The sequence below is a fragment of the Rattus rattus genome, chromosome 4 (genome assembly GCF_011064425.1).
Source record: "Rattus rattus isolate New Zealand chromosome 4, Rrattus_CSIRO_v1, whole genome shotgun sequence".
NCBI classification, from domain to species: domain Eukaryota; kingdom Metazoa; phylum Chordata; class Mammalia; order Rodentia; family Muridae; genus Rattus; species Rattus rattus.
Genome location: NC_046157.1, coordinates 98,171,316 through 98,193,969, shown reverse-complemented (window position 1 = coordinate 98,193,969; position 22,654 = coordinate 98,171,316). Strand labels below are relative to the sequence as shown.

Below are 22,654 nucleotides of genomic sequence, written 5' to 3'. Positions count from 1 at the left end.
GAGCGTAAAGCAAATTAAAAGGCACTATTTGAGATATTTTTGCAGTATGTAATGTTGTTTAATGAATGGAAAGACACATGTTGTTTGAGGGAAGTATTCATTTATTTCGAGTTTGTATTTTGTCCTCAAGTATTTTCTCTTCCTCCTCCTCCTCTTTCTTCAACTGAACAACCTTAACTTTTATTTACTTAACCTCCAGTGAGAACACAGCAGACCAATCAACCATTTCCCCTATCCCCCGCCCCATTCACCTCACAGGGAGTTGCACAGAATGCCTCTCAATGGAGGTGGCCTTGGCCTTGGCCCAGCCAGCTGCTGGAGCTGAAGCATCCACAGTAGAGTAGGGGTTCTTGATAGTCTCATCTACAAATACAATAAGGCAGGTTGCTGTCAGAGCATTGAGGTGCACCATGACTCCCACACAAAGGCCTGGAAGATGTCGGTGACATCTTCATTGTTGATGTCCACCCCCTACAACATCATCCCCCTGTGTATGTCAAGCCCACAGTTTGTTGAGAATGTTTGTGGCATGAAAGCCAGCATTGTCACATAGCTATCTTGGAACAATCTCCAGATCCTCGGCATATGCCCCAATCAACAGCTGCTGTGTCCCTGGAATGGTCCTTGAGCAATCCCTCAGATATTTGGAAAGCTCCATGCCAATGGTTCTGCCACCAGTCACCACAGAGCCTTTCTCTTTATTTCTTTGAGCACACTGTAGCTGTCTTCAGACACACCAGAGGAGGGCATCAGATCCCATTACAGATGGTTATGAGCCACCATGTGGTTGTTGGGAATTGAACTCAGGACCTCTGGAAGAGCAGTCAGTGCTCTTCACCATCTCTCCAGCCCCACAGAGTCATACTTGATGACACTCCTCACAAACATGATGGCACCATGCAGGGGTAAACTACTCAGTGCCACCACAGAGGATGATGCTACATGTCTTGGCCTTAGGGTGAAGAAATTACACCTCTCTCCTCCAATTTGGGTCTCTTCAGACAACTGGCTGTGGTCCAGCACATCTGGAATCAGAGCCTTCACATTCATTAGTCTCTTCAGATCCTCCTCCAGCCTGCGACAGGAGGAGGATCCCTATCAACAAATTACTGTGTGGCCAGATTCACAATAGGAATTTAGAGAAGACGACTTTGGCTCCAGACTATGACTAACTTGCCGTCGAGAATGTTCTGCTTGTCATCAACAATTGCCTTGTATTCATCTGCCGTGTGGACTGTAGTCTCAACATTATCTTTCTGTGCTTTCAGCTTGAGCTCAACATTTAAGAGGGTTCTTATACTTCTTGGGCTTCCTTTTAAACCCAGCCCAAGAGAAAGTGTTCTTGAACAAGACACCAGGCACCAGCCAAGACTCCTCTAGGGCGAGTCCCTGAATCTTCTTGGTGCCAGTCATTTCCAGCTGCAGCAAACTCATCAAGCATCATCACTGCATCAAACACCACCTTGGCAAAGAAGACCTTCTGTTGGGAGATCAGCTTGGAGCTCGGGGTCACTGCAGACTTTTCTAGCATCTTCCTCCGCTCCACTTTATCTTGCTTCTTCACGGTCACAGCAATCTCTTTGATTTTGTTAACAGCCAACTAGGAGGCTGTACAGAAATCTCGGATGATGATCTGAGGGTGTAAACCTCCCTCCACATAGGACTTCACTGCTTCAGAAACTCCTCAGCCAGCAGGGTCACCAAGGTGGTGCCCAACTTCAGTGTCTTGGGATCTGGCAGTGTCCACTAAAGTCTTTGCTACAGGATGGACAGCGTTTCAGAATTTCAGAGTTTCAGAATTGCGGCTCAATCATTAGAATTTGCTTTGCCTTGGCCATCCACAACAAGTTGCCAGGAGGACCCAGGGTGACTCTTACAGCCTCAGGAACACTTGGCAAGCATTGTCAAGCTCACGAGCTGTTGTGTTAATAAAAAGATAGAAGGGGGGATATGTTCTATGGAGGTCTGGGGAAAGGGGGTTTCTCAGCAGGCACATGCTGAGACATCCCTTCCCCCTAAGGGACCAGCCATGCATGATGACAGTATAGTATAGAATAGGGTTTATTCAGAGCATGGGGAGGGGAGGTAAGAGAGTAGTAGGGCAGAGAAAGTTAGACAGACAGAGAGAGAGAGAGAGAGAGGAGGGAGGGTAGGAGGGAGGGGAGAGGCTGTCATGAGCACATGGAGAGAAGGGGAGAAGGGAATGGGGAGAGAAGTGACAAAGAAAAAAGAGGGTAAGAGCAAGAGAGCAAGAGAGAAGCAAGAGGGAGCAAGAGAGTGAGGACCGGGCAAGCAGCCCCTTTTATAGTGTCAGGCATACCTGGCTGTTGCCAGGTAACTGTGGGGGTGGAGCTTAGACAGAATGCTAACCATATGTGTGTCTTCATTTTGAGTCAGAGCATAGGGGAGCCATTGACAAAACTGATCTGGACTTTGAAAGGCAGGTGCACGCATGTACCTAGTTGTTTTTCCTTCATTTGTTTTGGTGACTAAACCTAGGGTTCTGTATGTCACCCATCAGGCACCAGCTGAGCTGCATTCCTTGTCTTCTTCTTTGTTTGTTTGTTTGTTTGTTTTCCGGAGCTGAAGATTGAACCCAGGGCCTTAAGGAACCATCTGGGACGATCTGATTTCCTGCTTATCTATCTCATGTCCTTATGAATGCAGGAAGAAATGCCAATCACATATCTCTGTGTCTTCAAGGTTGCGGATCAAGACACAGCCAATCAAGGCTGTACTAAAGGCAATGGCACGATTGATTCAGTGAATAAAATTTGTCTTTCTACCATTTCTAATTTGCCATAGGCTCTTGGAATACTGGTTATGGCTTACTGGAGAGTTTTGAATTCAGACTTCACATTTTGTATATGAGGAAATGAAGGCTAGAAAAACAAGTGTGTTAGACTTAATAATATGGAGGCTAAAGAGATGGATCCGTGGGTTTCGATTTCCTCTTTCAAAAATACAAGGTGAAGAAAGATTGAGGAAGACACCGGATGTCAACCTCTGTCTTCATATGTACGCGTGCTTATGGGTTACAGACTTGGACTCCTCAGTAAATCCTAACTTCCCATTTGACAAAACTACCTATAGATTTTAAAAAAAGAAAAGAAAAAAGAAAAAAAAAGAAACAAAAGGTGGGGAGGACCACAATTCCCAGAATGCAGTGCTTCCGGTCTTCCTTGTTGCTCAATGGCTAGGGGGTGGGTTTTGAGCCTCTTTTCTGTATCATTGGCCAGCCTTCCTATTAGGGCGGAGAAAGCGACCATTTCTTTCCAATCCAAGAACTGAATAAAAGGCTATTGAAGAAGTCAGCCAATTAGAACGCGTCTCTGCTCCCTGCTTCCTCCACCATAAACTTCCGTGGCGGGAAACTTGGGAAGTTTTCGCGCCAGGGCGGAGTCACACACGTTTTTATTTTTTGCGGGACTGTTTGGTGGCCGGCGATTTCGGGGCAGCGGCATGGCGGGTACCGTAGTGCTGGACGACGTGGAGCTGCGCGAAGCGCAGAGAGACTACTTGGACTTCCTGGACGACGAGGTGAAATTCGGGCTGCGAGCCGGGTGCTGGGGTTCCCGCGGGTGACAGAGTGGCTGATGGGGTCTCTGTTGGTGACCGGGCACCGTGCTGGGGTTCCGCGGGTGCCGGAGCACAGATAAAGGGGTCCCCGCGGGTGACCTGACCCGGGTGACCGGGCACGGTTCATGGGGTCCCCGCGGGTGACTTGGCCCGGGTGATGAGACACGGCTGATGGGGTTTCCGCGGAGGGCCCAGGCCGCTGATACTTCTTTTCTTTCTTTTTTTTTTTTTTTTTTTTTTTTTTTTTCGGAGCTGGGGACCGAACCCAGGGCCTTGATTCCTTCTACCACTGAGCTAAATCCCCAACCCGATACTTCTTTTCTCTGCAGCGTCCTGTTATCTTTTTTTTCTTTTTCCTTCAGACAGACCTCAAGATTTTAAAAGCTACTTTCCTTTCATGTTAATTATACGTACTAGTTTCATTATGAAAACTTCATAAACATATAATGTATTCTGGTCATATTTCTTTCTTTCTCACCACTCCTTTTCATTGCTGCTACTGATCACCCACGCCTAATTACTGTCTTTTTTTTTTTTTAAATGAGTCAATGGGTTTTCTCTTGTTTTTTGCTTGTTTGCGGTGTTGTAGATGGTCCCCAGGCCTTGTGCTTGCAGTCACCCCCACCTCCACCCCCACCCCTAAACTTGAATGGAGACTGGTCAGGTGTATACAGATGAAAGGCCATCTTAACCCTTCCTTGGAAGGGCTAATGCAACTGGCTCCCAGCCCTCAGATTTAATGACTGATGGGGTGGGGGCGGGACTAACAACTTAGGCTTTCATTTTGAGAATTAAAAGTGTTTTCTATGCAGGTAAGATGGGGTTTAAGTGTATCCTAAAATTTAAAGGATGTTGAGCCCTGTAAGTTTGTTGATGAAAAGCAGTTTGAATTTTAAGAATATTTATTTACTAAGTCTTTAAGACTTAGGTCATTCTAAGTCCCAGCTAAAATGTAAGCATACAGGACAACTGTCGATTGTGGTAGCATGTGATAGGGGATGCTGGGCAGGAGGAAAGGTTGTCTGCAGCCATCTACTCCCTGGGCACCATTTGAGATGTGTATGGACATGCGGGCATCCTCGTGTGTAAGTGACATAATTAGTATCCAGTGTCATTTTCGTTGGTGTAGGCTTTAAGTAGCTCCCAAGTTCCAGCTTTGGACTTTTGAATACCTTCATGTTGACTTACCCTCCACATCCCCCCATCAGTAACCCCTTTATACATTGAATGCTAACCGGTCCCCCATGCTCTCGTGATAAAGACAACAGGTATGCTTTCCTTGTCCAGAAAGCCTAGACCTTACCCCATGATAAGGGAAGCCTGCTTTATAACGTAGGGAAGATCATCTTTCAGACAGAAGCATGCCATACCAGAGGACAAGATAAAGAATACAGAAATGACCGTCCTGCCTTCATGTTATCCGTCCTTAAGTACCTCAAGTTCTTGATACAGCTGCAGACCCCACTGCTGTGTTTACCTGCCTTCTGAGTGACACTCGTCTCCGGCTACCTTCTAATATTACCCGAATCCCCAGCTGGCTGTCCCTTAGATTCAGGAAAGGCTTGCTCTCACTTGAAGACCCCTCCTTCTACCAGTGTTTACAGGGTTACTGTGAGCCTGTCTGCTTGTTTGCTCTTTTGGTTGTTGCTCTTAAAGCAGTCTTACTCTGTAGCCTAGCTTTAGACTCAGTGGTGATCCTCCTGCCTCAGATGCCTGAGTGTTGGAATTGTAGCGAAGCTCTGTGAGTTTTAAACAGCTTTTCCTCTTTGTGTCTCTCCCTCCCGGCAGCTTTGGAGATCCAAGCTTGCTATCAGTAGAACCAAGAACCCGTAGAAAGGGGTCCCCGGGTGTCGTAGGTGACATTGACTTTATGATTCTTAGAGTCTCCTGGTAGCTTGTGGGTGAAATCTGAGGCCAGAGAAAATGAAAGGGAGGGACTGAAGAACAGACTTTGTGTTCATCTGGGGTCTAGAGGGTTCGTTTCCAGGGTTGCTTCCGGTCTGAAACACTTTTGAGTTGTAAAGCTGTTTTGATATGTCTTAATTTATTTAATATGTCAAACGGTATGATTTGATCTGTCTTACTCCCGCTTTGCAGGAAGACCAAGGAATTTACCAGAACAAAGTTCGGGAGCTGATCAGTGACAACCAGTATCGGCTGATTGTCAACGTGAATGACCTGCGCAGGAAAAATGAAAAGAGGGCTAACCGGTGAGCCATGACCGGGCTTCCAGGGGTTCCACTGCCTGTGAGGGAGAAAGGAAGGCATCATGTTTAGATTGGGACAGGCTTCCCTGGGAAAGACCTAGACTGCATGGGCCTGACCTCCACACATGCAGGCTGTTGTCTCCCAGAGAGGAGGTGGTAGCGTTTCGCTCTCAGTTGCTCCCGTCTCCCAGTGTTTTGTTGAGCATAATTTCTTACATCTTTGATAAACTGACGTCAACTTCGGTTCTGACGTATTTTACCAAGTCTTTCACAGTGGCGGGACAAAGCAGACATGGGTTTTCTTCACCGATCTTAGTGACCCAAGGTTGTTCCTTCTTGTATCCATGGTCAGTTTCCTGAGCTCTGTCTAATGGGTCTTTGTCTTGACCCCGTGCAGCCTCCTGAACAATGCTTTCGAGGAGCTGGTTGCCTTCCAGCGGGCCTTGAAGGATTTCGTGGCCTCCATTGACGCTACCTATGCCAAGCAGTACGAGGAGTTCTACATAGGCCTGGAGGGCAGCTTCGGCTCAAAGCACGTCTCTCCCCGGACGCTCACTTCCTGCTTCCTCAGCTGTGTGGTCTGCGTGGAAGGCATCGTTACCAAATGTGAGCCGATCGAAGATGGTCGCTAGGGCCCTAAGAAAATGGTGGGATAGATGTAAGAGGTCCGGAAACCAGGAGAGCTGTAGTGGGTGCGGGAAGCTTATAGTTTTAGAGAAGTGAAACATTGAAATTAAGAAGTAAAATGTGCAGCAGCTCAGGGTCCACGGCACTTAGGGGGACTGAGAGTAACCAGCAGTGGTGGCAGAATAGTGAGTTCCCAAAGCTGGGAGAGTCCTACTCTTCCTTTCTTACTGCAACCCTGAACTGTCCTTTCCTTGACATCAGTGGTACCTAAAATTACACATGGACGCAGTGGTACCCTGTGTCACTGAAACAGGTTACTAACCTAACGGGAAGAATACAGTGTTCACATGCCTTGGCGTGAGTTTAGTTCCTTCCTTTGTCAGTGTGTCGAGGGGTGACTTTGTACACACCTTTGTGTCCCTAGGCTCTCTGGTTCGCCCCAAGGTCGTTCGCAGCGTCCACTACTGTCCTGCTACCAAGAAGACCATAGAGCGGCGCTACTCTGACCTCACCACCCTGGTGGCTTTCCCATCCAGTTCTGTTTATCCCACAAAGGTGAGGGCATGAATCGATGGGCGTCTTCGGGGCTGGGGACCAAGGGTGACTGTTCAAATTCAAGCAGTTCCAGGTATCTGTACTCCTTATTCTGAAAGTAGATATTCGAGATACAGGTTCATTCAGAAAAGAGATGGGAAAAAAGATGAGAGAAAGTTTAGTGTAAAATCCTACTTTTTTTTTTTTTTTTTTTTTTACGATTATGGTTGGAGGTTAGGGGGTTGGTTTAGTGTTCTGGAAGCAGGAGGACCTTGGGTTTGAATCTCCAGCACCCAAGTGAAAGTCTGGGCCTTCTAACCCTGGCTGTCTTTGGAGAGGAGAGTGAGCCCAGAAGTTTACTGTCTGTCCGTCTGGCCAGCCCAGCTGAAACGAAGAGGAAGTCTACTGTCAGGCTCTGACCTCCACTTCCGTGAGCGTGCGCACCTACAACACGTGTGTGCACACACAAAATAACGTTTAGAAAAGGTGGGATACAGAAAGCCCAAAAAAGGAAAAACTTCCCTGGAGAGCAGAGTTCCAATCATAGTGATGCAATGAGTTTTCTAGAAGATGGAAGATGCTTCTGTTACGCGATGCTGTGGTATATTTAACCTTCTCAGACGCTTCAGTGGATTTGGGGAAAGACCCTAAAAAGCTTTCTTCATGCTGCTCAGGGTGGGAAAAGTTGAAGATAACTTCCTTAGTGAGACAAGAGGTCGTTATTATTGATTACTTGAAGTCTATACTCATTTAGTTAAGGATACCTTTCTCATGAACTTGGCCTTGCCTGTGAAGACGATACTCGACTTTATAAGGTTATGATAATTACATCGTGAGCACTCAGTAAGCAGAGAGTGGCTTTTGTGGTTTTAGGAAATTTACATGATGGAAGCACATCTTAATGTTTTTATGGAAGATATATATATAATATATATACATATATTATATAATTTGAGTTTTTACAAGCAAAATATACTCATATAACCAGCATCTAAATGGAAAACAACCAGAGCTTACAAATTCCTATCGAAGGCCAAGCTATCCTAATGTCCTTTTTTGGAGAAAGGGTCTCTCTACATACCCTTGACCCTCCTAGAGCTTATTGTATAGACCCGACTGGCCTTGAACTCACAGAGTCACCTGCCTCTGTCTTCTGAGTGTTGGGGTCAAAGGCATGTGATGCCACATCTGGCAACCCTAGTGTCTTAACAGTAGGGATTGCCTTTGTAAAGTGGCTTGTAGCCTTTCTAATGCTGTGACCCTTTAATACAGTTTCTCATGCAACGACCTCCACTTGTAAAATAATTCATTGCTACTTTATAACTTCAATTTCACTATTACGAATTATATAATGTAAATATCTGTGGTTTTCAATGGTCTTAGGTGACCCCTGTGAGGTCATTCAACTCCCAAAAGGGGTCATGGCCCACAGGTTGAGAATTGCAGCTTTTGGCTGTTTCGGATGTACACGCTCTAATGCTGAGAAGCTGTTGTATAACATTGTGTATCCTCACAGGTGTGTGTCTTATTTGTGTGAAGACAGCACCACATTGTTTACCTATTCTGTTGATAGATTTGAACATTTCGCCTGCTAGGAACAGGGCCGTGTGACCAGTTTGTAGCTTTGGGTGCATGTTTCCATTGGGCATTTCCTGGAGTAGAAAAGCTATCAGAGCTGGGCACGGTGGAGCACGTCTTTAATCCCAGCACTCAGGAGGCAGAGGCAGGTGGATCTTAGAGTTCCAGGACAGCCAGGGATACACAGGGAAAGCCTGTCTCAAAATAGGAAAGAAAGCCAAAGGAAAAGAAAGCCTGGATCAGATTATAATCACAGATTCAGCATCAGTGTGGGAACCAGGACTTTAATTCAGGTGTTAGTACAGCCATGGTCCCGTCAGTGAAAACTGACCCTTCCATGGGTTGATGTGTTAGTAATTCAAGGATCAGGTTAGGGAGATGAAGAGATACATACATTTATTATGGTTTGAGTAAAGCTTCCAGATTGCTAGAAGATGTTTTTCACATTGGATGAATGCTACGTTTTAAAGAAAGACTCAAACGACTTGTTTTTGGTAGGATGAGGAGAACAACCCCCTGGAGACAGAGTATGGCCTGTCTGTCTACAAGGACCACCAGACCATCACCATCCAGGAGATGCCGGAGAAGGCCCCAGCCGGTCAGCTTCCTCGCTCTGTGGATGTCATTCTAGACGATGATCTGGTGGATAAAGTGAAACCTGGTGACAGAATCCAGGTGGTGGGGACCTACCGCTGCCTTCCAGGGAAGAAGGGCGGCTACACCTCGGGGACCTTCAGGTACTAGCCTAGGATTCCCACCTTCCCACATGGATTTGTTAGGCACTCCATCCTCACTGTGGCTCGGGGACAGAGAGCTCAGCTGGGTGCTCTGCTCCCATTCTCTGGCTCCATGTAATAGACCAAGAACACTTAGCTTCTGGAGGCTCACCTGGCTTCGCTGTGTTGCAGGACCGTCCTGATCGCCTGCAACGTGAAGCAGATGAGCAAGGACATTCAGCCTGCGTTCTCTGCAGACGATATAGCAAAGATCAAGAAGTTCAGCAAAACCCGTTCCAAGGTCAGCTGTGGGGATGGGTTTGGTTTGAAACCGTTGTGTCCTGCCTGTGGCCATCTTTGTGCTGGATCTAGCGGAAGTTTTCTTTCTTTCTTTTTTCCCCTGAAGTGTTTGTTGCTAGCTTCCAGTTTTGTTCCAGCTGGCAAGTTCAGGGTATTTTTGCCATTTTATGGGTGGTACATGTTGTGTCTTCTGGGCTGCCCAGTTGAACCTAATGCAAATTAAGAATGTAGGAGTTAGAATATTGGTGTACCATTTGAGCCTTATTTATATAACTAACTGGTTTAGTTCTGTTGAGACAGTCTCATGTAGCCCAGGCTGTCCCTGAACTCCTGGTCCTCTCTCCTGTGTGCCATCTACATCTTCACTTTATAAACTGTATTTACTTCCTTTTCACTATTGATGTGTGTGCATGTACCTACATGTGGAGGTGAGGGAACAGTTTGCAGAAGTTGATTATCTCACGCCTTATGGACCCTAGGGCTTAAACTTGGGTGGTAAAGTCGGCCACACATACCTTTACCCATCTTACTGGCCGGATGGTTGCATTATAAAGACAAGCTGTCCACATTTAGAATCGAGCACTGTAGTATGTGTGAGAAAAGTTAGTGCCAAACCATGAGATTAGTAAACCCAGTTGGTGTGTGTGTATGTTTGTTTGCACTGGGAATGTGCTCATTGTGTGGAGATTAAACCCAGGGGCCTTGACTTGTATGTGTTAGCTAAGTTCTGTACCACTGGGGTGCATCCCCTGCCTGGTGGTTTTTGGAATGTTTGTTCTTTTAGGTTTGGAAAGTTTGTTATAAATTCATAGATGGGGGAGAGCGTGCCGTGCTGTGTGAGTTAGGCATGATAAAGAGGCAGACACACAGTGGGGAGGGAGGACTGAGGAAATAAGGCAGCGGGGCTGTCAGACAAAGTATACTTAACTTCTGGCCTGAAAGAGACAGAAGAAAAGGGAAAGTTCTAACTTAGCTATGCAGTCCCAACAACCACATGGTAGCCTAAGGGACTACCCTGTCCCCCACCATTGTTTTTGAGACAGAATCTGACTATATAGCCCACACTGTTCTGGGGTCTCCCTAGTTAGCACAAGCTGGCCTTAAATTACAATCCCCCGTCTCAGATACCAAGTACTAGATGGCAGGTGTATACTCCTGAAGATTAACCTTTAAAGGTTTAGTGTTATGCTGTAGATTCTTTACCTGCTCCACTAGTTGTCTGAATGGGGTTGACTTGGAGCAAAGCTTTTGGTTTTAGAACCCGAGTTTATCTTCTCTATGGGTTCCAGAACCCTCCGGGGTGTCACAAGGCTTTTCACTCTTGGTTCTTCCTCCTCCAGGATGTCTTTGAGCAGTTGGCCCGATCGCTAGCCCCTAGCATCCATGGGCATGACTATGTCAAGAAAGCAATCCTCTGCTTGCTCCTGGGAGGGGTGGAACGGGAACTTGAAAACGGCAGCCACATCCGTGGAGACATCAATATTCTCCTAATAGGTATGGTGCTGGGGGGGGAGTAGGGGTGTGTTAGACCTTGAGGAAGAGGCTTGTAAGAGTGTGTATACAAAATTGTATCTCTGTATCTGGTCATATTTTAGCCCCATCAAAGTACAGAAGGCAAAAATGGGTGTTTCTTTAAATCATTCCTGAAATTCTGATTTATATTATCTAGACTGTAGTCTGCAAATGGGAAAAGGGGAAGAAAGAGGTAGCAGTTAACATCAAATTCTGCGTGGAAACAGAATTTGCTGGGATGCGTGGAGTTTTCTTATAGAATCGTAACCATCTTGTCCCGCAGGTGACCCATCAGTCGCCAAGTCCCAGCTTCTGCGGTATGTGCTTTGCACTGCACCCAGGGCCATTCCCACCACAGGTCGGGGCTCATCTGGAGTGGGTCTCACAGCAGCCGTCACCACAGACCAGGAAACCGGTAAGGGCGTGGGGCTCCCTGTCAGAGGCCTAGCATGAGTTGGAGCACATTAGGTTCTCCAAGCCTGTGGGAGCTGACTTGTGTTTGGGACACTTGAAAGATTAGCGGAGTGGGTTATAAGACTGAATGCTCTGGAGAACTGGGTAAATTATCGAAGGCTTTAGGTCTCTGTGGCTAAAACTGTTCTAGAAGATGATTTAAATGATGGCAAAGAGGAAAACAGCAACTGAGGAGAAAGGGGGAAATGACATTGGGAAAGATTGGAAGAGCAGGAAGGGAACTCTAGTTGGAAGTCAGTTGAGGATGTGAGAGGCTCCTGTGACGTAAAGTCTCTTCTGTGTTCTCATGCTCTGAGGACAGGTGCCTGAGAAAGCCACCAGGATCCTTCTCTGTCCCTTGACCTAGACCATGGCACGGCATTAACCTCTTCTTTCCCTAGGGGAGCGCCGCCTGGAAGCTGGTGCCATGGTGCTGGCTGACCGAGGAGTGGTTTGCATCGATGAGTTCGACAAGATGTCCGACATGGACCGCACAGCCATCCATGAGGTGATGGAGCAGGGTCGAGTGACGATCGCAAAGGCTGGCATCCATGCCCGGCTCAATGCCCGTTGCAGTGTTTTGGCAGCTGCCAACCCAGTCTATGGCAGGGTGAGTGGAATTGGGCCCATAACCAACCGCTGTTCTTGGATCAATTTGGTTTTGCTTAATGGCTGGACCGAGAGGCTTCTTAGAGAGAATAGTAGGTCAGCTCATCTCGTTACTGTCCTTGGATCACAGCAGGTATTCTTCATAGTTCGTATATAACCAAGTAAATCATGTGTGTGAGTGCGTATGCAGGTACACTTTATGTGTGCGAGTGTGGTGGGTCCAGAGGTCAATGTTGGGTGTCTTCCTGTCATTCCCATCTTTACGTTTTGAGGCAGGGTCTGTGAGTGAACCTGGGTTTTGCTGTTTTGGCTGCTGGCTAGCCCAGCAGTTGATGTTAGGACCATCAAGTCATTTCTGTAGTTGGGCCATTATGCTTCTCTGCTCCGTGGAGACTTTATATGTGCAGTAAAAGCCTGGGTGATCTCAGCCCTGAGCCTTGGTCTTCCAGGCACTGTTGATGTTGGGAGTTGTCCAGTGTACATCATAAGGGCCACATATGTGTTCAGAACAAGGCTTTATTGACGTCGCATGGGGCAGCAGAAGCTAGCACTGTTGGGGACCTCTCGGATTTGTTATAGGGTTGATTTTTGGGTTCATTTATGGTCATTGTGTGTCCAGAAACCTGCTCCTGGTGCCAGTTCTGTGACTTCCCTAATACTGGGTTTTCAGTCCATAGTAAGGAGTTGTGGGGTGTGTGCGTGTGCGTATGTGTGTGTGTGTGTGTGTGTGTGTGTGTGTGTGTTTGAGACAGGGTTCCACTATATTGCTCTGTCTGTCCTAGAACTCACTATGTAGGTCAGGCTGACCTTGACCTTGATCTGCCTACCTTTGCCTCCTTAGTGCTGGGATTAAAGGCATCTGATGTGTTTGTTTACTTTTAAATATTTTATCTGACATTTTCTTATCCATTCATCTGCTGGACCTATAAAACAATTCCATATTTGGCTGTAGTGAGCCATGCTGTAATAAACATGAAGTATTTTTGGTATGCCACTATGGGGGCTTCTTGATAAAGCCGGAAACCAAACTACCATGAGTTTACCAGTTTAAACAGTTTTCCAGTGTTTTGTTGTATGAACTTACATGGTGATGCTAGTGAACTAAACAGTAACTGTTTGCCTTCTGCTAGGACCAAGGCTGCACTCCTTACTCCTTTCTGTATATGGCATACTTGCAGGTTCTATAGGTTAACACTACCGATATGTATTGCTGTTCCCTTTAAGAACGATTGATTCTGTGCTGGGTGTGGTGGCAGCATGCTTTTAATCCCAGCACTCGGGAGGCAGAGGCAGGCAGAGTTCTGTGCATTCTAGGCCATCCATCTCTGTAGTTCCTGGATGGCCAGGTCAGTCAGAGACCTCTGAAAACAACAGCAGTCTATTTTTACGTGCCTGTATGTGAGTGCAGCATGCATATGAAGGTCAGTGACAACTTAGGAGAGGCCCTTTCTTTTCTACCGTGTTGATGCACGGTAATCCTGAGGACCTCATGCATGCTACAGGAGCACTCTACCACTGAGCTATATCCTGGTCCAAGTTTTCAGCTTGCCTGTTGTATTTTGTGTGGTCCAGCCTTACATCCTCACCCAGGATTGATTTAGCTTTGATGTCTGTCCTTCCTACTGATGTCGCTTCTATTGGTTGTCCTCTTGTTCTCCAGTATGACCAGTATAAGACACCTATGGAGAACATTGGGCTGCAGGACTCACTGCTGTCTCGGTTTGACCTGCTCTTCATCATGCTGGATCAGATGGATCCTGAACAGGACCGGGAGATCTCAGACCACGTCCTTAGGATGCACCAATACAGGGCCCCGGGGGAGCAGGACGGTGACGGTGAGTACAGAGATTAGCAAGGGTGGCTGCTGGAGGGATCCTAAGGGATGCCGCTGTCATTGGCCCAGCCCCAGGGCTGTGACTGTTAATGTTGCGGGTGGCCTCACCTTCCTGTCCTCCCGCTTCTTCACTGCTCACTGGAGGTTTGGGGTTTGCTGTATCTCTTAGCTTCTTTTGGGCAGTTGTAGACTTCCCATTTGTAAAGTCCATGTGTCTCTTTCCTCCTGGGTTCCTGCTTTCTTGCTCTGGGTCTCATCCCTTTCTGTGGTGGAAAAGGCAGTTTCTCTTGGCTTAAACTCCTAATGTCCTTCGTCTCAACTTGTGTTTACCAGCTTTGCCGTTGGGTAGTTCAGTGGATATCCTGGCCACAGACGATCCCGACTTTACCCAGGATGACCAGCAAGATACCCGGATTTATGAGAAGCATGACAACCTTCTCCATGGGTCCAAGAAGAAAAGGTGAGCTTCCTCTTTCTTCTTTCCTGGGAGACCTGAGATCTTGTAGCTCTTCTTTTTTTTGTGGGTCTACAGATAAAGCCTTGACCTAGCCAATTGCCTTATGCACGTCTCTGCTTGATTCAGCTCCGACTGAATCTTTCCCAAGACAGCCAGGCATGGCTGACACTCACAGTCTCAGCACTCAGGAGGCTGAGGTGGGAAGGTTAGGAGTCTGCAGCTGGCCTGGACTACAGACAACCTGTCTCAAATTTTTTTATTTTACTTTATTTTATTTTGATAGTATGGCCAAGTGCCAGTGGGTGTGTAATCTGTCCTTACTGTCTTGTGGTCCTTTGTGAGACTTTGGGAGGATTAGTTGGTGGTAGGCAATAGAGGCTTTGAGGATGAATTTGAGTAGAGGAGACTTGATGAGGTGTAGACTCTCGTGCCGTAGTATAGAAAGTATCATTGCACTGAATTTGAATTGACTTCTTTGAACCTGCGTTCCCACATATAAAATAGGGCAGGTACCAGGTCTGGTGGAACATACCTTTAATCCCAGCACTCGGGAGGTAGAGACTGGTGGGTTTGTGTGAGTTTTAGGCCAACCTGCTCTACACAATGAGTTCCAGGCCAGCCAGTGATAGATAGGGAGACCCTGTTTTCAAAAATGGGGTCAGGGGGCTGGAAAGATGGCGCAGCAGTTAAAAGCAGTTCCAGAGGACCTGAGTTCAGTTCCCAGCATCTGTGTCGTTGCAGACGATCTCATAATAATCTGTAACTCCAGCCTGGTCCACAGAGTGAGTTCCAGGACAGCCAGAGCTAAACAGAGAAACCCTGTCTTGAAAAAACGACCCAAAAACTTGTAATACCAGTGCTTCCCTAGACTTCCTGACTCAGGCATAACACCTGAGGCTAAACAGAGAATACTGCAGTTGCCTCGTGTGTTTCCTTCTCCAAGAGGTAAAGCACTGCCCCGGGTAGCTCAGGAAAATGGCATTTGTTCTCTTGGATCTAGGGAGAAGATGGTGAGCGCAGCTTTCATGAAGAAGTACATCCACGTGGCCAAAATTATTAAACCGACCCTGACGCAGGAGTCCGCAGCCTACATTGCAGAAGAATACTCACGCCTGCGCAGCCAGGACAGCATGAGCTCAGACACTGCCCGGGTGAGCATGCTGTCGGCCCCAGGGTCCCCTAGCCAGAACACGAGGGCAGGAGCTCCTGCTGTCTGGTAACCTGGGGAGTTTTAACTTGACCGCTCTTCCTGGTCTGAAGAACTTTCTGTAGAGAGACATTTATTTATCCCTTTTCTGAAAGAACACAGTAAGAATGTCCCCCAGGAACCAGGAGTTCTTCTGGGACCTGACCTTGTCTCTGTTCACACATACGAGAATAGAACTCAGGGTTCAGACTGGAGAGGAGGAGGCAGGAAGGTAGATAGAATGGAAGGATCATACATTTATCACAGACTCAGTGTGGCGCTTGGAAGAGAATGGATGTGATGGCCGATGTGAAGAGAGTCCCTACATGGGTGTGAGTATCAGTAATATTTGAGCAAAATAACTAGAAGTGGAGTGATTGTGATCCAGAGCAATTCTGGTGTGACTTAATAGAGTTGACCCCACTTACACACTTACATTCTTCCAGGAATGGTGTAGCTCCTGTAGGACCCAAGGTCAAAGCCCAGCTTACATGACAGGCTTCTGGGCCATCTGCTGTCGCCTCACACTTGATCTGTCTCCGGGTGTTCTGAGAGCACGTTACTCCCCCCGCCCATGGTAGAATGCGCAGAGCATCACTTGTTTATACTGAACGCTCCCTTTGTCATTGCTCCTCCCTGTACACGAACTGTTCCAGTGGGACCTGCTCAATGGAGGGCCATTGTGGGTGTGGTCCTGGTTGGTCCCTCAGGATTGTCTGGTTCTGTTAGTGTGCGTGAAGATTTCACAAAATTCTTAGGTGATGCAGAAATCTGAGCTTGTATGGAGTGTCTGATGTCGATGGTGTTCCACATCGTGAGTGCGTACATGCACTTGGAGATTTGCTTTTGAAGATTGGTGTGGCTATAAATAAGATAGAAGTGAACTGCATGTGGGACTGGAGGTTCGTGTAATGGGAGACAGGAAACCACGATAGAAAGGGTGAGCCGTGTGCCTGGTCAGAGCCTGGAACACAGGCTCTCACTGCCCGGCCCCGTCTCCTTACCCGTGAGAATGCCGGCAGTAGCAGGGCCATTTGAACTCCCTCAAACTTAAGTGAGCACGGTGTGACTCAGAAGGCCAAGGATCCTAACACAGAAGAGCACTTTAGAAGACACAGCCCCCTGTTTGATTTACAGCCTCCCTGTGAGCCATTTGGCAGGACTGTGTCAGCCTCCCCCTTGCTCTGTGAGATAGATGGCTGTCCTCAGAGCTCCACTTTTACACAGGTAGCCTTGGACAGATTCAGCTCTCCCGTTCCATGGCTTCCTCTGTGAAGTAGTTAAAAGGAGTCACGGACAGCTCAGCTCTCCGATGCATTGTGGGCCTGCAGTGAGAAACTGCCTTCCCCGCCCTCACTTTGGTGCTCTCACCTGTTCTGGGCAGTCGTGAGATGGCTACTTCTTTCTCGATCAGCTTCTCTCCTCCTCAGATGCTCCTCTCACCTATGTTTTGTCCATTATTCTTACCTCTGTGGATTTAAAACATTCATTTAGTGCTTGATAGTCACATTGCATAGAATGTATTCTGATGACTCCTCTCCCCTGCATCCCTAGCCTCTCCTCACTCACCATCCCTCTCCTCTGCCCTGCCAGTGTCCTGCAGATCCATGACTTCTGGTTTCTCTTTAGTTTAACCAGGATTATCTGTGTGATTAACTATCCCTTAGCACTTGCTCAGTCCCAGTGGGTATACACATGGAAGCAGGGGTTCCCTCTCTCCTCAGGCCTCTGGAGTCCTTCCCCATCTGTGCCTTGCTGTCAGTGGCCTTGAGCAGACTCAGTGCAGGCATCCCCAGCTGCTGGGCGTTTGTGATACAGAGACTTGTATCGTGTCCAGAAGATGGCATTGTACAGCTCTTCTGCCCGTCCTGGTTCTTTTATCTTTTTCCCTCTTCCAACTTGTTCCCTGCACCTGATGGTATAAATGTTGTATTTGTGGCCGAGCACTCCACTGCCACTTCTTCTGAGCACCTTGTGCAGCCATGAATCGCCTTCCACTGCTCACTGGAGAGAGAGACTTCTGATGAGGCTTGAGGGTGGCATTAGTTCAGCACTGGCTGATACTTGAACTTTAGATGACATCCGCCTATAGAGAAGACAGATCGTGGGCTTTCTGAGCATTTCTGGAATCACCTTTTTTTCTGTGCCGTGAGAATGAGACACATGTTTCTGCACAAGTAATTCCCTCACACGTTCTTCCTTAGACATCTCCGGTTACAGCACGGACACTGGAAACTCTGATTCGACTGGCCACAGCCCACGCGAAGGCCCGTATGAGCAAGACTGTGGACCTGCAGGATGCGGAGGAAGCTGTGGAACTGGTGCAGTATGCTTATTTCAAGAAGGTGAGCTTCAGGGAACCCCAGAAGGGGAAGGGGACAGAGTGTTAACAGCCAGAGGGGTTGGAGGAGGTCAGGAGTACAAGGCCCTCTAAATCAACTGAGCAAAGCGCACACGAACTCACAGGTCTGCACCAGGTCCTCTGCGTACATATTAGAGATTTCAGTTTAGTGTTTTTATGGGACTCCTGAGCGTGTGTGAGTGAGTGGGCCTCTGATTCCTGTGCCTTCTCTTGGGCTCTTTTCCCTCTGTTGATTTGCTTTGTCCAACTTTGATGTAATTATGTTTGAACAAGAGACAGAAACCAAGTAGATTGGGATGGGAGGGGTGGTGGGGAGGTTTAATAAAAGGGCAGGAGGAAGGTGAGCCTTGCGCCTGGGCTCATCTGAAGAACTGTAGACAAAGGTTTGCCGTGTTTTTCCTGCTTCTTTTTCTTTACAAGATTGGGGGACTGTGTTGAATTTCAACTAAACATCTGATCTATAAAGAAACAAATGGCTCATCCCCTTAGCCATAATGGTTTGGACACCTCCCAGAATATTCTTTACTAAGTAAACGTAAGGTGCCTACTGTGTGAAAAGCCTCACAGCATTGGTGAAAGATGACTAATAGGCTCTCCCTGCCGCTGGTCCTGGCACAGGGACCAGGGAAGGTCCAGCTAAGTCTTAGAAACATGGAAGTCGTCTCTACCCATGATGCAGAAGTGGCTCTAGGTTCCTTAGTCAGTTTTGGCATCAGTGACGTACCCTGGCTTGGTTCTAGGTTCTGGAAAAGGAGAAGAAACGTAAGAAGCCAAGTGAGGATGAATCAGACCTGGAGGATGAAGAGGAGAAGAGCCAGGAGGAAGACACTGAGCAGACACGGAAGAGGTACTGAGGAGACATGAGAAGTTAGATTCTGCCATGGCCGGGGAGAGCCCTGTGTTGGTGTCAGGTCCTTTGGGGCCCTGTGGGGTTTGTAGATGGAGGTGGTGGTGAATCCTATAACAGAAGTGACGTCATCAGTAGGTCGGTCAGACTGATTGAAGGAACAGGGAACCCTGGGCAGCAGGGCCTGGAGAATGTCTTTCAGAAAGGGTAGTGGTTTGTTCAGGCCTGAGCCTGGAAACTCTTATTCAACCGGCCATGGCCCATGCGAAGGCCCATATGATCAAGACTGGACCTGCAGGATGGTGTTTCACTTTGGTTGTTCATTTCTCTGTGGTCTGAGCCCCTGCATAGGACCCCCTAAAGCCATGTCAGTTTCTTGACTGCTGTGGGTATTTCAGGAGGAAGACTCAAGCCAAGGATGGGGAGTCCTATGACCCTTATGACTTCAGTGAAGCAGAGAGGGAAATGCCTCAAGGTGAGCAAGCATTCCCTCCCGACCCTTGCAGGTACTGTTTGTGGGCTGTTCTCGTGGGCTCCGCGGCCCCTGCACGAGACCCTGGGAAACCCGCAGTGCAAATGCTGTTGGCCTCTTCCTGTTGTGACCTTATGTCATGCCTGTGTATCCCAGATAACGCGTTGAGTGGGGGTCTCCGCCTAACTCCATTCCCCTGTGCATCCGAGCTTTCCTGTATTATCCTGCCTGACCCCGTAGGAGCCTTGGGAGGCAGTGCTCACAGGCTTAGCTCGTCCACTGTTGGTGGAAATGGCTTCACCTTGCTCTCTCCCCTACCCCTGCAAACGTTGTTTCCCTGAAGTGCACACCCCGAAGACCGACGACTCTCAAGAGAAGACAGATGAGTCTCAGGAGACCCAGGAGCCCCAGAAAGTGGAGCTGAGCGAGTCCAGGTGAGTGCATCGCTCTTGCTGCTGAGGGACAGCTTCCAGGGCTGCCCCAGCCGCTTCTGACGAGCTTAGAGCTGACCTCGGGGTTTACAACACTGCACCCTCATGATGCCAGGCTCACCCAGAGAGTTGCAGACCAGTGTCTGAATGTGTGGTGTTTTTACAGAACTGCCTGTTTGTTGCACTGCTTCTGTCTTTGAGGAAATTTGAATTGTTCCTTCTAAGTCAGGAGGAACTGACTTGACTTACCAAGGGCAACTTTTGACTTGTATCTTACTGTCGACTCGTATTCTTCTCAGTGCAGTACATCTACTCCCCCACCCCCTCATAAATTGTGGCCACTTTTTTCTTTTTGAAACAGATTTTGACTAGAGAAATACTTTTTCCCTGAAATTTATGTTTACTGGACATGAAAGAAACAACATAGCTAAGGCTAATTTTTAAAGATACAAACTACAATCCAGCCAAACATGGAAAAATACTTAAAAAAAAAACACTAAGATCGACTGTAATTCTACTCCGGAAGTAGCCATTGAGCTTTGCTCTCTGCAGCGCCGTCTTTCCGGAGGGTGCAGCGTGTGGAATCTTTGGTCTCGCTGTGCCTCTGAGATCACCCCTTCCCTCGCGTCCCACATGCTCCGATTAAGGCCATGTGCCCCCTCGCCCAATGTAGATTCCTAATCCAGTTCTTGAATGGCACTGAGGTGGCTCCATGTCACGCCATCCATTCGAAGTGAGACATTCATAGGTTTGTCACATGGCGTGATCATGAGGGTACGTAAGGTCCTCTGGTGCAGAGGTGTGGTCCTGTGTGAAAACTCACCAGCTGTGCTGACCGGTTTGCTGTGCCGTGTGTAGGATTCAGTCTCTTAACAGCCTCCAGGCTGCAGAGGCTCCTCGTGCCTGAATACAGGAGGCTCTGCAGGCAGTGGGGGTTAGTGTTAAAGAAGGATGCTCAGAGTATTGGAAGGACACTTTCCCCATATCGGTCCTCTCTTCCTGCTGCAGCTTTGTTTACTGCCATTTTGTTTGTTTGAGACAAGATGAGGTTGGGGGCTTCCTCAGTGCTGGTATTAGACGTGTGCTCCACCAGGCCTGGTGCGCTCTACTCATGGTTTTCCTGTCTTGGGCAGGCTGAAGGCTTTTAAGGCGGCCCTCTTAGAAGTGTTCCAGGAGGCTCACGCGCAGTCTGTGGGCATGATCCACCTCACGGAATCCATCAATCGGAATAAAGAAGAACCCTTCTCGTCAGAGGAAATCCAGGCCTCACTGAGCCGGATGCAGGACGATAACCAGGTCATGGTGTCTGAGGGCATCGTCTTCCTTATCTGAGGCTGTTCTGCCAAGTACTGCCCTGACCCCAGCCTTTGTCTCCATTCTCCAGTAACTGTCAGTGATGGAAGCTGAGGGCGAGACTATCAGGCCTTTGGAAGCTTTGAGAATGACTTCTGTGGGGCAAGAGCTGGAGGGAAGCGCTGGGTCCCACACCTCCCAGTGCTAAGCGTGGGAAGTCTTCATGACTTGAGCCGTGTTTCTGGGCACAGCTTTTTTCTGCATTTGTTACTTGTGTTTTTACCCCCAGCCCCACCCCCAAGCACTTTAGTCCAGGAAACCTTGGGGTCTGCTGTGCCAAGGTGGCTCAGGCAGATCACAGGGTTGGGTTGGAGAGAGCTTTCTTTGCAATTAGGCTAGTATGTATTGACCTAAATATCCAAGACATTGAAACTAAGTAAATATAACTATTTTGTACATGTGGACCTCGTGCTCTGCTTTTTTAAAGAATAATTTATTTACTTGTGCATGTGTCTGTATGTGAGGGTTGAGGCTGGGACATAGTTTTAGAAGTGAGTAGACATCTTGTGGGGGTTGTCCCTACTGCCATGTGGGTCTTCAGGATCCGACTCAGGTAGTCAGGCTTGGCAGTGGGCTCCTTCACCCTCCGAGCTGCCCCTCAGCCCCAGGCACACTTCTAACTTCATTACAAAACATTGCAGTTAAAATCACACACTGATGAACTGGACCCGGAATCTATACAACTCAATGGACTTGTCTGATTTCAGAGCAGCCACGGGAAGGGAGGCCAGCATCACACGGATTTTACACTTTTAACTCTCGTAGATATTTTTACCCACCACCAAAAGGGAAAACTCGGTGGCAGCGTTAGAATAGGATGAGGCTTTATATTCTTCATAACTCACGTCCCTTAGTGCTTCCTCATGTCCCGGGATCCGGCCTTGTTTTCTGCAGTACGCTCATGTACGACATGTAATAAGTTACTGGCTAGGTCCCGCATGTGAGGGAGAACATGTTTGTTTCTTTCTGAGGTTGTGGCCTCACTTAGTATATGTTCCAACATACATTTCTACTCCTACAGCACTGTTACTTCTTCATTACAGCTGAATACTATTCTGTTTTTATATGTGCCAGATTTTCACCATCCATTCACCCATATCCATCCATCCACTCATCCCTGGGGTACACCCAGGATGGAATAGCCTGGGTCAAGCTCTGGGTTCAGCCTCCCAGCACCGTATAAACTGGTTGTGGTGGTTCGCCCTTCTAGCCCCAGCACTCAGAGGTAACTGCAGACCCTCATTTTTAAGGAGCCTAATGTTTGTGGTGTATGCCTTTTGGGAGGCCTGATCTACAAAGTGAGTCTCATGACAGGCAGGGCTACACAGAGAAAAACAGAACATCTAGGTCTTATAGTAGTTTTAAATATTGTGAAACTCTCCAAACTGATCTCCCTAATGGCTGTGTTAATGTGTTGGTGCTTTTTGTACTTGTACACAGGCATACTGCATTTCTTCTGCAGACTTAACTTCTACATTTACCTCAAGTCATCACAAGGTGGCAGCAGACAGCTGTGCTCTCTTTGGGGATTTTCTCTCTGTCCTGTAGTTCTCCTCAGAAAACTGTCAGCTGAAAGTGATAATGTGCGGTGCAAACC

At 47.8% G+C, this 22,654-nt stretch overlaps 1 protein-coding gene and 1 pseudogene across 1 annotated transcript; one reads left to right on the top strand and one right to left on the bottom strand.

The window, feature by feature from the left end:
• Positions 1-247: 247 nt before the first annotated feature.
• On the bottom strand, positions 248-3,464 carry LOC116898452 (annotated as a pseudogene).
• Positions 3,365-21,461, top strand: Mcm3 (minichromosome maintenance complex component 3). The gene is made up of 17 exons (XM_032900846.1): positions 3,365-3,540; positions 5,677-5,789; positions 6,184-6,392; positions 6,838-6,968; positions 9,024-9,262; positions 9,434-9,542; positions 10,882-11,035; positions 11,337-11,468; positions 11,908-12,116; positions 13,776-13,950; positions 14,283-14,409; positions 15,407-15,557; positions 17,797-17,937; positions 18,695-18,801; positions 19,200-19,276; positions 19,617-19,707; positions 20,838-21,461. Exons 1-17 carry the CDS (start codon positions 3,463-3,465, stop codon positions 21,034-21,036), a joined length of 2,442 nt encoding a protein of 813 aa, XP_032756737.1. The 5' UTR covers positions 3,365-3,462; the 3' UTR covers positions 21,037-21,461.
• Positions 21,462-22,654: the final 1,193 nt, after the last annotated feature.

Coding starts and splice junctions, on each gene's coding strand:
- Mcm3 (XM_032900846.1), top strand. CDS start 3,463: ATGGCGGGTACCGTAGTGCTGGACGACGTGGAGCTGCGCGAAGCGCAG. Junction 5,790..6,183: donor AATGAAAAGAGGGCTAACCG/GTGAGCCATGAC, acceptor GACCCCGTGCAG/CCTCCTGAACAATGCTTTCG. Junction 13,951..14,282: donor GGGGGAGCAGGACGGTGACG/GTGAGTACAGAG, acceptor TGTGTTTACCAG/CTTTGCCGTTGGGTAGTTCA.